At 39.1% G+C, this 17,473-nt stretch overlaps 1 protein-coding gene across 3 annotated transcripts in view; it reads left to right on the plus strand.

Annotated features, from left to right (window-relative positions):
- Positions 1 to 17,473, plus strand: part of DPP10 (dipeptidyl peptidase like 10) — a 225,530-nt gene that overhangs the window by 159,847 nt on the left and 48,210 nt on the right. For all 3 annotated transcript variants that reach the window (XM_054208858.1, XM_054208859.1, XM_054208860.1), the window contains 2 exons: positions 11,735 to 11,855; positions 16,320 to 16,474. In XM_054208858.1, coding sequence (XP_054064833.1) covers positions 11,735 to 11,855; positions 16,320 to 16,474 — 276 coding nt within the window. The remainder of the gene's footprint in view (positions 1 to 11,734; positions 11,856 to 16,319; positions 16,475 to 17,473) is intronic.

A 17,473-nucleotide genomic window follows, 5' to 3' on the forward strand; every position in this document is an offset into this window, starting at 1 on the left:
TAATGTGCAAAGTTCTCGGGGATCATCTACCACTGTAGGAATAGTAGAAAATGTAAATATGACTTTATAGCACAGCATTTTCCATTCTGTCTTTTGACTTTTGTCCTTGCTGTTAGGATGCTACTTTCTTACATTTTGTCAAAGGAAACAGAGAAAATTCTTCCTTTGGCACCAAGTCCAGACAGTAATCTTAGATATTATCCCATCTCCCAACATTGCCTGTTTTCTTACAGAGTAACTAGGTTGAAAATTTTTCATGTTATGGATTGATCAGTCTGAGCATAATTGAAGGCTTGATAACAGCGTGAGATGAGCCTTTGAAATACCAGAGATCATTTAAAAAGGTTTTATGGTAAGGGCAGATTATGATTTTATTGTAAGTCCGTAGGAGCAACCCAGGCACGTAAGAGTGACATTTCTGTCCACGCTCTTCCACGCTGGTTCATTAGTCAGAATCTATCAGTAAATGTGAGGAACAAGGAGTGTGAGTTCCTGGGCATACGCTGTGTATAGATAAGTCTGTTATACACATCACTTACACAGATGAAGACCAAAGGGCTGAGCAGCCCAATCCCTCAAAGACGTTTTGCACAGTGCTGCAGCCAGCGTGGTTCTTCAGGTAGCTCCGTGGGGAGGGAGCAGTAGATCCAGACTATCAGCTCAGGGGCAAGCCAGTCTTACTCTAACCTTCTGTGCAATCACAAAGATTTATAAAATAGCTTTTTGCGTAGGTCGTAGTTCAGATATTATATGTGATTTTGTTTATACAACATACAGCTCAATGTTTGCACTCAGGAGTAAGTTATCTCGGGATTAGGCAGGGTGTGAATTTAGTGAACGTCATGATCCAATATCATTGGAAAGGCAACATAATTAATGTGTGTCTAAACAAGAGGGCAATGCTTCCTCACTTTTATTGGAAATCAAGGACAAAAACATCAGAGTTATCGTGGAGTTGCTGATACTCTGTGAGTTCATGGCCTGGTTTATTCCATGACATTACTAACTAATCTTGTAGCTGCATTATGAGTGCATCCTCGCTATTGTTTACAGTAGATTTATAAACTATCTAAAGAGCAATTAAATATAATAGCCTTGTAGATTGTTTGCAGTTGTTCAGAAACCATTGTGCTAACACATTACTGTGATGCAGTGGCATTAATCTAGACCGTAGAAAAGTGGTGCATCAGTGTTCTGTTCATGCTACATCTGGCAGCTTGATGACTGCAAAAATAAAATCAACATATTGTAACTGATAAAAAAAGTGGTATGTGACATTGGGATGTATGTGTTTTGAGGTCTCCATGTTTCACACCGATCAACAGCTACTTCCTCGCTGCCTTAATTACAACATAATCAAAAGGTTTGAAAGCTTCCCCTGAGAAAATTCCTGTCTAGGTCAATCACAATCTTTAGAAAATTGGTACCTTTGAGAGTGAATATGGTTATTATTGCTTACAATTATAATCATTTTGTTATTATCTATTATTTTTTTCTGCCTCATTTGCAATGTATCTGATGATTTTGAAACATAGATCATATAAGGGCAGATTTTTGTCTACTGCCATGCTTTGCTTCGGTAGCTGATGGTACCTGCTGTACCCAGTATCTGCATAATTTAGTGGTCTGTGCTGCACATGGAACTATGGGGTAAGAGCTGGAGCAAGTCAGAGCTGAACACCTCTGAAAATTCTGTACCAATATAGATTGACTGGCAAAAGAAAAAAATATCTGTAGAGGGGAGATCAGAGGCATTCTGCACTCTTGGAGACTTGCAAAGCAGCTGTATTGCAAACTCTCTCCGACTTTTTAGCCTGCAATCCGTGTCCATGGGAGCTCACAATCCAAACAGACTACAGATATAACGCAGAGGAAAGAGATATAACGTAAAGCTGCTTTGCAATACAATTCTGTAAAACTTTCCTTGAAATTGGTATTCTGTGACATATGTGATCTGGATAGAAAATTTGTAACATGTGGGGAAAAAAAGGGATTTTGGAAAAAGTCTGCGTAATTTTAACTGACAAAGTCACTAATAAATACTCTAACCATCTAGAATTTACACTTGTAAAAGCTTTGTAAGCCACTTCCTTGTGTTTTATATTATCCAAAATACAGTAATTCTCTCTGGTTCTGGAGATCGCTGCAGGACCTGTAAGAAAAACATCAGCAGAATAATCAGTCGCACTGGTGAAATGCATAATAACTGTTCTGGGTAATAGTTTGCCACCTTGCATTTTACTTGCCTCTCAATGTGTGAGTGTCCCAGTTCATTACCACGGAGCTTCTTCCAGAGCTTATTACCATGGGCAAGAACAGCAGGTACTGACCCTTCATCTTGCTACTTCTCCAACATGTGCAAAGTATCGCCTAGAAATCCGGTTTGTCCATGTGACTTTGTGCGCAGCAGATCTCCCTTTCACATGTATGGAACAGTAAATCAACACCTAACTTGGAAACACCCATGTATAGAGCATTGTCACAGGAAGATTGGTGGTGTGCCCATCGTTCTTACCATGCATGCAGCCCATGAGCAGTTTGAGTGACCCCTGTGCTGGCACTTAATTAGAGTTATGTTGAAGATGGGTGTTGAGTCTCAAGCTGTAGGTAGAAACAAGCCAAACGACATCACAACACCAGTTCATCATAGAACACAGGAAAAGCTACCTCTTTCCTGTAATGGAGACCTGAAGGATTTCTGTGGATCACTACAGCATGTGCTTTGTGGCTCTGGGCCATAGAGGAGCTTTGATATGGACCAGGAGAGGAGTTTTGGATTGCCATCGTGGAACTTCTAACTGGGTTTAATAAACAACTGTTCCTATATAGCACTGTATGTCCAGTTCTTCTGGATGACGTTAGAAAGTGTTTTCTTTCCAAAATGTCCAAATGAGAGGAAAAAAGAAAATAGGAGTCATACAGTTGTTGCATTGACACACAAGGCATGTCATCTTAAGTACAGCTTGTTCTTCAGTGGGAAGCTGCATCAACTAAATGAGGTTTTGGCAAGGGAGAAGGGCAGAAAAGGGGTACTCATCTTCTGCAGCAGTGGGTATAATAATGGTCTGGCAATCTCAATCGTCCCAGGGGTATAGTAAGGGGAATCATAGATGACGAGAAAACGTTTGTTCAGTTTGGACCTGAAGAAGAGAAAAGGCATTGCACTGACTACGAACAACATAATCAGTGGCTCTATTGGAAAAAATGTGTCTATCAGGGCTTTGGAGGATGTTGAACAGTGGTAGAGAAGATGTCAAGCCAGGTCTTTATTTGCAACGGTAATTCATAGACAGATATGGTGGCTGATGTGCAATATTTTTGAAATTGGTGAAACTGAATTGTAAGTTGCTGAAGTAGAGCCATTTGTATAATTTTTCAGATCTGTGAGCCAGAAAGTGGTAACAAGTATGTTAAGTACTTAAATGAAAACCAGACTTGTTATCTTGACAGCAAGCATTGAAAAACCATAACCAAATGTTTTCCATGTGGATGCAGGAATTTGATTTTAATTTATTCCTGTAATCTAAAGTTAGTTCCAATATTATTTACAAATCAAAAGAAGTCCATAATTGTGTCAAAAACAGCAGTAGGAAATGAAAATACTTTTTTTTTTTTTTTTTTCTTTGCTAGGTTAATGGTTGGACTCGATGATCTTATGGGTCTTTTCTAACCGAAGTGATTCTGTGATTCTATTCTACGATTCCCCCTTTGCTGTGTGTTTCGTTCCACTGCATGCTCCGACATGAGTTCAGGACTAGGAGAAATACAGCTGCTGTGTGTGTCATGGGATGATCTTTCTCTTCCCAGTATGAGGTTCAACTGCAAAATAGTGCTGTGCCAGCTTAGTGTTGTACCTGAAACTGGTTTGATCTCTGAAGAGCAAAGTACAAAATTTGCGGAGGGACTAAGAAAGTATTCTTTATTTGACTTTCTTCTGTCTAATGAATAGCTGATATTATTTGTATTAACAGTTGTTAGGAAGAGAACGTATTTCATCTGGAAATTTTAGTGACTGACCAGGGCAGTTGGATTTGGCCCTGGTTAATGTATGGTAAGACAGGAGACAGAACAAATGGTAAGAGGCAAGCCCAGATGGAAAAACATCTTGAAGCTTTTGAAGAATTAATTATCCAACTAATTAGCTGGAAGTCTCAGAAGAAGAAGGGATGGAATTTTGCCGTATGCTTAGGAAATGAAGAAGTCTAATAGATCCTATGCTGAGCGGTAGCTATCGGCCGTGGTGATGGTGCAGTCAGCTGGTTAGCCAGACTATCTGTGTGCGTGCACAGGACGCCACTTGTTTCTGCATCAGTAAAAATACTTATCCCTCTGCATAGAGCAAAAAATGCACTTGAGGGGTCTGTTATGTAGAACATTGGTCTCTGAAGACACCTGTGCTAGTCCAAAGAGTGGTGAACTGTGTGTCCTTGCCAAGGTCACACATAAATATAGCCAGAGATGGGCTGCCTGAAGATGCTTTAGGTCGATGTCTTTAGCACTGTCATTAGCAACTGCCAGAGTTCTGCAGCAGCATTTCCTGAATGCCTGAAGGTCTCCTTCTGGGCATCATCAGAAATTCCTTATTCTTGTCGTAGCTCGTATTCCCTACGTGAAAGGTAATAAAGACTGTCACGTTCTCTGGGGTGTGAAGTGGGAGTGCTGAAGTTGTTCCAAGTTGGAACAGTTATTTATATATTTGTTGGTCAGAGATTCTGTGGATGAATCTGATGATTTCCTTGTTTCACAGGTATGACATTCACCTGCACAGGAAGACACCAGTGCTTCTTGTACAGATTTTTTTTTTTTTAATCAAGCGTGCATTGATACGGATGCCTTCTTTGTTTCCTTTCTAGCTGTGTCTGCTCAGTAGCTTTAGAGTTTGGTCAGCACTTTCCTTAAACTGATTTGTCCTGATGAATCTGTGTAATGACAAACCATGCCATTAGTCACACTCCACCATTTCATTCCTTCAAGACAAGGTGCTGGATTCTGGGTATTTTCTTTTTATCTTGAAAAGTTAATTTCAGGAGCTCTTAAAACTTGTGTAAGGGCAAGTCATGGCTGCAAAGCCCACTGACACTTGCAGTTTGCATTACCTATTACTATTATTATTGATGGCAAAATGTATTTGTGCCGATGGTATCAATCAGGAAGTCAAACAAATCTGCCATGCTGAAACTCTGGAGGATTAATTAAGAAGATTCACTCATTAAGTTAGGAAAATAATTCCCTGATATATTAACCATTATGGGATGGATGTCCAAGTTTTTCCTATGATAAATATCAAGACAATTTTAAAGGCCATGCTAACTGATTTTCTTCAGTTTTATTTGTTAATTGTTAGTGATTTCTGTCATTTCACATCAGGTAATGTGGAAATATTAGACTGGGCATCTGCAAACTTCTGCCTTATAGAACACTGTACCTTCTCATGGCTTTTAAAAGGTGGCCACACTACAGTAAGAACTGAGACACAGGCCAGCAAGTACCTGGTTGTGGTACAGAGCGGGGAGACATACCTTCAGCTTGGGCAAAGCATGATGTGAGTGAGTAATGCTGCTTCTAGACCCGAGATAGTTCCCTCTCGCTTTGGGGAGCAGCAGTGGCAACACATTATAGCTATACGGTTAGTGTTTGTATAATCTATTTTAAAAACTTGTTGCGTGGTAAGCTACCTTATCATATGCATATGAAAATAAGTTTATCCATGTGTAAATTAGAGAAAGGACTAATGCTAGATTGTTAAGTCTACCTCCTTAACATCAGGTTTAAGACAAACTTGCCTCTCTGGTAGCTTTTCTCTGCAAGTGAGACTGATAACTGGTTCCAGGGAAGGTTTCCGGGGAAGGTTTTGTCAGCAAGGGCTGCAGCTCTGTTTCTCCTCCACCTGAAGAAAACTGGGCTTTTGGATATACATACAAGTCTGAACTTTGGTGCCTGGATGAATTTCTAGGACACCTGCAAATACCCGGTAGTGACTCTTGTCTCAACTGCCAGGGCTAACCGGCTACTGGCAGCCTCTGGTAGAGAAGCTGCCCCTGCTTTGGTGGAGAGCTCAAAGCCCAGCTTTGCACACACTCACTGCTTCTGTGCAGGGTAGGCCACCTCATGGTGACCTCCACGCAGCTCCAGGCAAACTGCTGCCGCTGCCCAACTGGTGAGGAAAAGGCTTGAACTGTTGCCGATAAGCTGACCTGCAATCACAGGAGTGATTGAGTGTGGGTATGCCCATGCAGAAGGCTTCCGTGGAGCACCTAAAGGGAAAAAGTGGTGTATTTTTCTGTAATTTAGCAGCTTTTCTCTGCCTGTAGTGTTTGAAACGATTAAAGACACACAGGGGGCCTCTCCAACTGTTGGCACTGGGTTTGCCATTCAGCTGTGGGATTAGATGTCTCTGTGTTTTCACAGCTGTCTGCCATCTGGAACTAACTGCTTGGACTGGGTGCTCTGCTTAAGACCTCAGCCTGAAATAAAATCATGTAATTGTGAAACATGTTGCAAACAACAAATAAGTGTTTGGGAAGAAATTAATTTAGAAGAAGCTTTATGAGAAGATAGTTTAGAGGCTGACAGATGTGGAAGAAGGAGGATTAGTGCTGTAGGTAGAACATTAGAGCAAGCAGAGCCTGAAATTCTTCACAGTCAGTTGAAATAAATGTGATCATTATCAAGAATTAATCTCTCACTAATCCAAAGCATTCTTGCAGATGTTTTTATTAATTAGGAAAAACTTAATAAAGTAATTAAAGAAACGCTGAGTTTTTTCTTCATTTGGCTTAAGTCTTGATGTCATCAGCTCTGCAAAATTTCTAAGAAAACAAAAAGTCAAATAAATTTGAGGGCTGAAGATTTTGATATATATCCCCATTTCCAGCATTATTAGGTAAGGGTCTTAGCTAAAAAATATATTTAAATACTTTAAAAATACTTGGGAAACAGGTGGTGAAGAGGTTAAAAAAAGCTCAATAATAATTTTCATATAAGATAGCATAGCCTGGTTCCACTTTGTGCCTTTTTCAATTTATTTTCTTATCGTCATGACTGAAAGCTGTGAAAGCATTTTGGGCACAAAGCCACTGATGTATTCATGAGACTACCTGTCTGATACACAGTTAGCAACTCCTCTTTTAGCAGTTTTGGAAGATTCAGTAGTTACAGTCAACGTTTTAGTACTCATGATGTAGTAATTAGACCCAAGTGTATATTAAGAAAAGTCCTTTTACTTTTACTTGCTCCCAAATGCCTGAGTGGAGATAGACTCGCAAGGGAAATCTTTGGTTTATGTGACATTGCCCAAAACACGATGTACAAAGTGATGAAGTATGTGAAGTCCCCACCCTGGAAACCTTTGGGCACATGTTTAGTTTTACTTACTGGAGTCAAGATTTTAGTCACATTAATTTGCAAGATTCTGCTCCAAGAATATTTTTTTATTTTATTAATAATTCTTGTCCCAGTGTTGTTATTTGCTTTCTGCCTTGCAATATTTGAGAGTTTAAGTCTCTGTTGTAGGAAAAGTAGTAGTTTGAGTTCTCTCTCAGCCACTTGCTCTCCCTTTCACTCAATTTTAAAGACCAAATTGTGGCTCATAAATTCAGCTTCTTTGTATTGCTGTACTGCAACTAATCAGCAGCAGCAGCCGCCACCTAAAAAATAAAAATTTCCCCTTAGCCTTTGTGTTTTTGAAATAAAAGCTTGGAAATATATTTTAGAGCAGCATAAAGTAGAAGTGTAAGGAGTTTTCTACAGATATTGTTTTCAACAGAAAGCATTGGTGGCAATGTTTAAATTGAACAGGAAGGCAAAAAATGCATGAACCAAAGAAAAAGAACTCGGGTGTTTTACAGGAAGAAGCAGCCCACTTCACTGCTCTCTGGTAAAACCAGGGTTGTTGCGCATACGCTTGGCTCTATTTGCGGCTATTTCAGAGGGACATAAAGACGCTTAGCTGCTGGTCAGTCTTGTGTGTGCAGATGCTAGACAAAAGCAAGCAAGATCTATTCACAGTCTCGTGAACAAAATTAATTTCAAGTGGTGATCTATTACAATTTCAGTGGTTACATTTGTACCATATGAATGTTCTACTGGGAAGAGGAGTTTGCAATGACTATGTCTCTTAGAAATGTCTTTCTTGGCTGCATTGCGCTGGCAGTATTGTAAGATGGGAGACTGGTTTCTGTGGCTACACAAAGTGCTTGTGCTTAATTGAATTCACAGCCTGGACTTCCAGAGAGCAAAGCAAAGAGCCTCTCGGGCCATGACTAGTAGCCTTCAAGATAATGTCACTCCTGTTACAACTCTGCTGTTTTGCTGCAGAAATCAACATTTTAACTCGCAAGCCCTTATTTCCAAGAGGTGAAGGAGTTAATTACAGATGAGCACTTTGGCACGGTCAGGAATGGAGGGGAATGCATTCCTGACTGCAGGGGTTAGGCAGCATCATTGTAGGAAACGTGCCCAAAGCCCTTCCTGTCGGTACAAACAGCAGTTTGTGGGCTTTATGTGGAAGATGTCACCTCCTGCAATATAACAAATATTCAAAATTACGGGTGAGATTAAATGACAAACCATAGTGGTGAATCTTTCTAAGATGTTTTTACAGCCTCAAGCATGAGGATATTGATCTTTGGAAATGCTGCAGGCAGTGCAGAGCGATACTTGCCAGTACGCCAACCCTAAATCATCGATGTGCATTTACATGCCGTTCAGTTATATGGAGGAACATGAGCGGTTGTATTTCATAAATGTTTTGCAAAGGAACGTAAATTCATCATTTTTAATGTTAAATTCAAGAAAGCAATGAGATCGAGGCTTTCTAGGGAAAGAGCTGCTGGATGGCTTTGAAGTTTTTCAAGAACATAACAATTTTCCAATACATATCTTTAAGAAAAACGTGTTCTTGGGGTAGTTTTCAAAGTTGAAAGAGCACATTTTATAAGTGATGAGGGAAACTTTGGATGACGGAGCAGATTAAGAGGATTGTGGGGATGTTCAGAGGGTGGCTGAGGACTGGCTGAGGAGGGAAGACAAAGCGGCTTTAGGAAATGAATGGGGGATAAAGCTGAGGAAGCCAGCAGTCAGGCGGCACAACAGTGAGTATTCCTTCTGAGATATTTACTTATCTGAAATGTGTCAAATGGAATTAGCAATGCCTGCTAACTAGTAATAACAGGATTAAAGACCTTTTCATCGTCTGGTCATAAAACAAGCAGTTCTTAATCCTGTACTTTGGCTGGCGATTATGGGTTTAAATGAAAGTTTTTCATTGCAGAGACTAGACGCTATGGGTATCTTCAGCATTAAAAATACGAATGGCCTGAAAAGGGGGGAGAAAAGCAAAAATGATACTTCTGATCTTCAAAACTGAATTAGATTGAGCTCATTTAATTAAAGAAGCTTAAATAAAATAGAATCATTTGATCAAGTAGGCTTTTTTTGGTAATCTCCTGAAAGCAGTTTTTTATATGAGAAGAGATTGTCAACTGTAAGAAATCGCTCCTTACTAAGCAATAGTCAATAGAGTGGTTCCCCCTACTTACGCTATCTGTAATTTAGTCTGATAGGAATATTTTGAGCTCACTTCAATAGCAAGTACTTGGCTAAAATATTTTGGTTTTCTTGGTTAAGCAGTTAACCATGCCTTGTTATTACTTTATTTGTTTCTTTTACCTTGGAAACAAAAAGTACATTTTTACTTTGGAAACATGCATTGACAAGGAGTGTTTGTCGATATTATTTCAAAAGCTTGCTATGTCCAGCTTTCTCTAGTCCTTACTTTCTCTTGGTGTTAACGCTGGGTCATAAATCAGCTTCCCATAAATTCTCAAATGTACCAAATATTATTTTTAGAACTATAAATTTAATTACTAGTCAGTACATTTTGGACTATTCAAACTGGAGCAACTATTTTTAATTCAGTTTTGAACTCACTGCTGAGTTTTGAATTTCTGACCATAAAGAACTTTGTTCCAAGTCACCCTTGATTCCCGGTAATGGTTAAAATCATTACATTACTCATGGTGTGAAAAAACCACAGCTTTATTGCTTTATGCAGCAGAAACCATGAAGTGGCTACTGTTAAAAATCAAAAAATGCCATTAGTTTGGGGACTTATAGGGAAATCTATTTCAGATGGTAATTTAGAAGCAAAGAGAACAGCAGTAATAGTGATAATACTTCTTTGCTCTCTGGTTAGAATTTCCCATACGTCATTTATCATAGAAGTATGAGAGAATGATAAATGACCAGGCTTTTAAAATGGTCTTTGGTGGAAATATATTTACTTCGTGTTAGCAGTCCCTGAGACTCCGTATATCGGTGTACGTTGATGGAATCATGTAACATAAATTTCTGTTGTGTGTTGCTTCTCTAGTGCTGTTAGCTGAATTTTCTTAGTGTGAATCAAGTTTGGTGCGTAACAGCGATATTAGTTTGACTCCTTTGCTAAGCTGTGCAAGCACATGTGTGGCCATTGTAATTTAGCGATAAAGTAAAGAAAAAGGCTAGAACTCTGAGACGATTATAGCTAAAATAAGAGTCTAGTCACAGGCATTGACAACTCGGGAAAATGAGGTATGCAGGAATACAGACAAAAAGAATTAAGAGCATTATTACCAGAAATGCTAGTAGCTGTGCTGAAGTTTGTTTCTTATTAACCCGGATTGGGAATGATAGGGCCAATGAAGAAGTTTGGGAAAACATGTACCTAAATTGTGTTGCAGTGAAATGTTGGAAGGTGTCCTGGCTGATAGGAGAAAGGCAGGCCTACGGCCCGTTGGGGCCTGCATCTGAGTACGTAAGGATTTCCATGTCATAAAATTTCCTCATCATCACCTGCCCTTTTTACCATCCCCATGCTCCTCCAAAGTCTTTTATTATTCTTTTTCTTTTGTTTAGGGTTTTTTTTGTTGTTTTTGTTTGGGTTTTGCTTGGTTGGGTTTTGGTTTTGTTTTTTTGGCCTTTATCTTTCTTTCATTGCATTTTGTCATGGAGCCTGGAGCTCAGTCTCACAAAATGAGTGAACTTGAAATCCTTTGCAACAAAGTGAGCGGGGAAAGAAAAGCGGAGAAGACTGAGAAGTGGCAGTGGAGGAGGAAAGGACTGTCTGCCTCGTCTGTTACTCCCAGGAAAACGAGGAGGAGCCTAGACTTGAAAATAAAGGGCATTTATATAGTATACGTGAGACAAAATGTTTGTGTGTCAGAGTCAGAAATAGTGTCAGCAAGCTGAGAAAAGTTAACGGCAGTCTGCTATTTATTTTTGCTTTTCCAGTAAGTTCTCACACCATGATATAAAGCTGTAACTTTCATTTATGATGTGTGTACTGTGTTGTATGTACTTGCAGAAGTGTGTCTAATTTCACAGCTAGAAAAACAGGTGATTTTTTTAGATAGAATGGAATTAATGGAATATTTCTGTATCTATTTAACTGTTACAAAACTTGTCTCCTGTATGATTCTGAGGAATGTAATAATATTTCTTAAAGTGAATAGAAACATTGCAACTATGAAGAAAATTTCAAAGGAAGAATTTGGCTTGGCATAAGTATTAGAAGTTTGCTTAGTTTGTCCAAATTGATAATAAAAGGAAATATGAAGGCAATGTCAGTGAAAACTCATGCTGAATTATTCTGTAGACTGTTCTGTGCCTGAGGAAATTACGTATTCATTGCTGAACATTCATTTATATGTACCAAAATGTTCTTTTTTCTCTCCATCCCTCTTACCTCATCCAGATTTATATTTTTGAAAATAACATCTACTATCAGCCTGATGTAAAGAGTAGCTCATTGCGCCTGACATCTTCGGGAAAAGAAGGAATTATTTTTAATGGAATTGCAGACTGGTTATATGAAGGTAAGCCGGACAAATATATCTGTTTATTAAAACAGATGAGAGGTTCTTGTACAGACCCAATGGCACAAATCTATTCATTTCAGAAAATGCTATCTACGGTTGGTTTTGCTTCTTTGCCTTCTCATTTTCTTCCAAGATTGGCTTTGTATATCTATTCTTACTTTGTATTGACTGCTGTTTTGCATATAACAATATTTTCTGAGAAAGAGGAATTTATTTTCAACCAGAATGTATCAAATGCATTATGAACACTAGGTAGTATGTGAAAAATGCTATAGTAGTCAAATCTTGATGTGGGATTTTACTGCCAACTTCAGTGGGGCTGGCATTTCAGATAAAACTTAACACCCTGTATGATTTGCTTATCTAGAATGACTCCATTCATACCTTTGGAGCTCTTCTGGGTGTACCACGTAAGTGAGGAGGGAAAGGACTCAGTCTGTTGCTTGTGTGAACAACAGCGTGGATCTGTTTACAGTTAAAACACCCTAATAGAAGGAGGCATGGAAGAATCATAGTGTAGAAGCAGAATTGGCTACATTTTCTTCTTTACTGCTGGATACATAGCAAAAGGTGATCAAAGGTGACACTGCCTGGTGCCTCACTTTTGTTTTTAATCACTGTCTCTCCTTCAGCATCGGTGGTGGTTGGTGTGCTGTGTGTTAGCACGACTCACGAGACACTCCAGCCCCTCAAGCCAGGCAGTTACATTGAGCTTGACTTTAAAGAACATGCTTGAATCCAATTTGAGTGTTTTGATAAGATCGAAAAGTGTCATACTGTTACCTCAACGGTGGCTGCTGCTTTGGGTTAAATCAACCTGGGCAAGCCTCCTGGAAGACTTGCTGTTGCAGGTTTCAATGCCAAAACAGAGCGGAGGACGGCGCAGTCTGTGATATCCTCTGGTTCTGAAGCCGTCTTCTGCGTAGTGCCACAGAATGTTTCTCTCTGCTCACAAAATGCTTTTAACATAATAATAAATAAATTAAAAAAAAAAGGGGGGGGAGGAGATTATCCAGCTTGGTACAACAGCTTAAAATCAATACACGTTTCAGTTATTCTTTCTATGGGACTCATGAATTTTATGGATAAACAGCTCAGTGTTAAACACTCGGTTACCTGAAGTATGTAATTTCTCGTGTGTAGAGTTTTACAGGGCAGAGTGGTTTTTAGGAATGATGTTATGCCATACAGCAAGGAACTTCAGTGTGGCCCTCAGAAACGATCTGTCCATACCTCCTGGCATTTCAGTAGTTGTGAGCAGATAGCTCACATGGGGATTTTTTAAAACCTCTGCCCAAATAAACCCTGACATAAGGATGTTAGTTTGCATCCCTTAGCCATAAAAATGACTGTGTCTGATAATTACCCGCTTCCAAGGTTTCAATTAATGTTTTGAAATACTTCAATGTGGTGGCATATTTCAAAACTTAAGGACAAAGGACGTCTTTGGAATGGAATATAGTTTTATATGCACTTCATGTTCTTCAAACCCAACATGACTGCATGCAGATTGAAGAATTTAAGCATATATAGCTCACTGAAGTTGATATAGTATATCAAGTTTTTGCTAAAACAAAGTGATCTTAGTAAGAGTCACAGTCATAGATACAACAAAGCAATTCTGGCTCCAATTCTGCAAGCGTTTTACTACACTACACTGCACTTGATCTTAGCCAAAAGGCCAAGAAGCAATTTTGAGGACACTTGTTCAGAAGCAGGCAGCCTCTGTTTCTCTTCTCTTTGGGCTGCAGCTGGGTGCAGCATGGAGCTGCAGGGAACGGCATACGATGAAGGATCATTATACAGCTCTACTCCACAGAACAAAACGCAATATGAGATTCTTTAAAAAACATTCCTTCCTAGTCTGCAAAGGATCATAAGGATACCGTAGGATAATTCAGGTACTGGGACCATAAAAGGTTACCTAATGCAACGGTTCGGTACTGGTATTCCAGGCATGAGCTGTCTGGAAGGGATAGAGTAGACCCCATCTAAGATTTATACAGATAGATGTTTAAGACATATTTTAATGGAAGAAACGTCAGGGGGGTTGTATGATTTGGACCTCTGCATTCATGACAACTACATTTAGGAACTAAGGACAATAAAAACTAATCCCTTTTATTTGAAACATGCCAATATGCTAATTTTTTAATATATTTCAGCTTACCTATGCATCTCAGAAACAGTATCTGAGGTTGATGTGGATTTTTTTGTAACTTTATTTGTTTTAAAGATCAACAATGCTGTTAATAAAACAAATGACTGTTCCTTTAAGCTTCTAATACTTCATGAACAGAAAAAGAAAATGGGGTACCTTGGAAAGGACAAGAGCAGCCAGCACAATAATGGCAACAATGCTTGTCCGAGGTTATGCTCCTGCTTCTCTGCGTGTGTCCATCATTCCTACAGACACATTTTATTAATTAATGATTGGGAACTGAAAGGCTTTAAAGCTTCATGGAACTTCTTTAGCTGACAGCAAAACACAGACCTCTTCATATGTGCTGTGGGTGATTTTTGCCTGCGAACACACGGATTCATAGGTCTCATACAGGGCTGATTTTCAAAAGGGCCATGAGCCTGCTTCTCCATTTTTGGAAAGGGAGCCAGGCGTATTCATCTAAATATCTTATACCTCCACATCAGTTATTGCCCCAGTTTGTTCCTCTTACTGCCTGTCTCTACAGCTATACACGTATCTTTGTCATGAGAAGGAAAAGCAAAAAGTGTCCAGTCCAGGACTAGAAAGTTTCTGAAATGGTGTGAGGGGTGATACACATCCCAAAGCCTTCCTCCTGATCCATGTCCTAAAGCCTTCCTTAAGTGATTTTACCCGTCCTTTTCCAAGTTTTTTTTATCCCTGGCCCAAATAGCTGTTGCATTTCCTGACTTACAGAGAACTCGTGGGGCTCCCAGGGATGCAGGCATGCAGTGAGCTCTTCTCCACAATATACATAATTAAAGTCAAGATAAAAGAATTCTCTCTATGCATTGGAGGAGAAGAATCAGTGTCTGTTGGCATGGATGAATATACTGCTTCTTTCCCATTAACCATTGTTTACATTAGAGCAGTCCTCCACTTTTAGTAGTGTTTTTAAGCTGAGCAGGCTGAATATTGTCCAGCTGAGGTTAAGAGATTTTCAGTTGAATTGAGAACTGTTCCTCCTTTTGACCTCATTTGTTTTCTGTTATCATTTGCATGAGTTTGTTATCAGCATTTTACCTTACACGAGCATTTGGGAATAGCTTTTCTTTGTGTGAATAACCTTGTTTGAATGCAAACAGTAATATTTTAAAACAAACACAGTTGGGATTTTTGCTATCTGATATTCACCATTCATTCTCTGCTGTTCTCTTGTGTAAAGGGTTTTAGTTTTCCAGCCAGCGAGAGAAGCATGACACGGAATATATGACTTTGAATATAAGTCCCAGCTTTATTGCACCTAACCTTAGATAATTCAACCCATTAAGCCATTTCAAAACTTTCAGAATCTGATTAGCATCTTGGAGAGTCTTCATTGACTAGTTTTGTAGGTAGGCTCTTAAATTAAGTGTGCAGTCAGGCCTTTGTTCCCATTAGTATACAATTCTCAATTAGTTTTCCATCAAAATTCTTCAAATTTAAATACAAAATTCTCACCAAACAAGCCAACGTATAAAATACATAACGCAAAAAATCTAAGTCTTTTCGCAAGTGGAAGACACAAGACCTGTACAGGGTGAATTTGGAACTGGTCAGGAGCTGCTTTGCTGAGATTCGAGGAGTTTGGGTGCTGCTTCTTTCTCTGTTTCCGGTTTGTTTCTCTCTAATATGAAACACAATGACAATATACGTAAGAAAACATTGTATGATATTTGGGAGAATTACATTCATTTGGAAGTCAAATAAAGTTTGGATAAAAATAAAAAGTTTTGTTTGGATTTTCAAGAAGTTGCATTGCAGAAAAACTGAACTTTCTAAGAATTAAAGCTGACCATTAGACTGAGACAAGAAACCCAAAATTTTGCACTCCAAAAATGATTACAGAAATACCGCTGTGTGAGGATCTGCATGTTACCAGGCCCCACAGCCCAGAGAAATTGGGTATACTAAAATTTTATATTAGAAGAAAAAAAAAATATTCACAGTCCTTAAAACCTGTCTATTGAAATGGTTAAAATCATTTAAAAATTAACATGTCTAATGGAAAGTAATGGAAGTAAATATATGGCAGTAACAATCATCTTTCAAGTTTAAATGATTTATTGACGTCAATGAAAGTATTGATTTGAGGAAAATGGTTAAAGTTTGGTCTTTTGATATGCCTTGTAATCCAAACATTCAACCCGAGGTAATGTGAAATTACTGAAATTACAACAAACGCATTTCAAGTAGGCACAGAAAGAACAAATCAGTGCCAGCTGAATGAACTGGAAACTAGTTATTTTTATGGACCCTAAGGAGATCTGGTTTTGCAGAGGAAATTCTTCATTCTCACATTGCCCACTGGTGGTCTCCAGACGGTGAAAGACTGGCGTTCCTGACCATAAATGACTCTCTGGTACCGAACATGGTTATTCCCCGGTTTACTGGAGGTCTGTATCCAAAAGGAAAGCAGTATCCATATCCTAAGGTAAGATGAGTGTGAGTGCAGCCCCCACCTCCTCTTCCTTGTTCAGTGATAGTATCCACCGTATGGAAGGAGTGTTTCTAGGTGGTAACAGAGGCTGATTTTGTTCATGTTGCTTTTCAGGAAATATTAATTACACTGTTTTTCAGCAGACTGTAACGCCTTTTGTTGGAAAGAAACTATTGGGTGAGGGAACAGCAGACTGTTTCGTAGTAGTTTCATCATTGATATATGGCTTGGTAAAATCAATCCACCACTTCTGAGAGAAGAGTAATACGTTTGAAGGACGGCACAGGAAAAAAGATACTGTCACAACCGCAGTGGAGTCATACACACGGCGTGCAGAGTGCAGGGAATTGTATAGATCTCAGTAAATTACGCTGTTATTAATAAATGTGAAAGGCTGGCCTTGGATAAGATAAGCCCCAGTAAAATCTTTTCCCGGCCATCAAAATGAGGACAAAAAAATAGTAAAAAAATAGAGCTATCACTGACTTTCAGAAGATTTAGAGAAGGGTTTTTAGATTTCTGTTGGAAAGCAACAGAGCAGCCCAGGCAGGGATAATGTCTGAAATCGCTCCTCGTTTTCTGGGGATTTCCTGATTAGGTGCCTCCCTAGCTGTCATTCTTGTGCTGAGCTCCAGCACTGGTATTATCTTCCAAAGTCTCAGTTTATCCATCCCTTGCGCGCGGTTTCAAAAAGCCTGAGTTCCTTTCTGATGGAATATGTAGGTCCATGGACGTGGTACTCCTTTGACATTTCAAAGGACGTTCATTGAGGGCTTTAGAAACTCTTACTGTTACCGTATTCTTGTTACTGTTTTTTGGAGGTGACCCTTTGTTCTTTATCTGGGTGGACAGTTGGATCGTACCAGATACTAAGAAAGGATAACATGCATGATATAAATATAATGTATCTGTGCTATGAAATAATGAATTAACAGCATTTTTAGAGGTAGTTTACATACTTGGGTTGGCAAAAGACCTTGAGTGACAGAGCAA

The sequence above is a fragment of the Rissa tridactyla genome, chromosome 7 (genome assembly GCF_028500815.1).
Source record: "Rissa tridactyla isolate bRisTri1 chromosome 7, bRisTri1.patW.cur.20221130, whole genome shotgun sequence".
Classification (NCBI taxonomy): domain Eukaryota; kingdom Metazoa; phylum Chordata; class Aves; order Charadriiformes; family Laridae; genus Rissa; species Rissa tridactyla.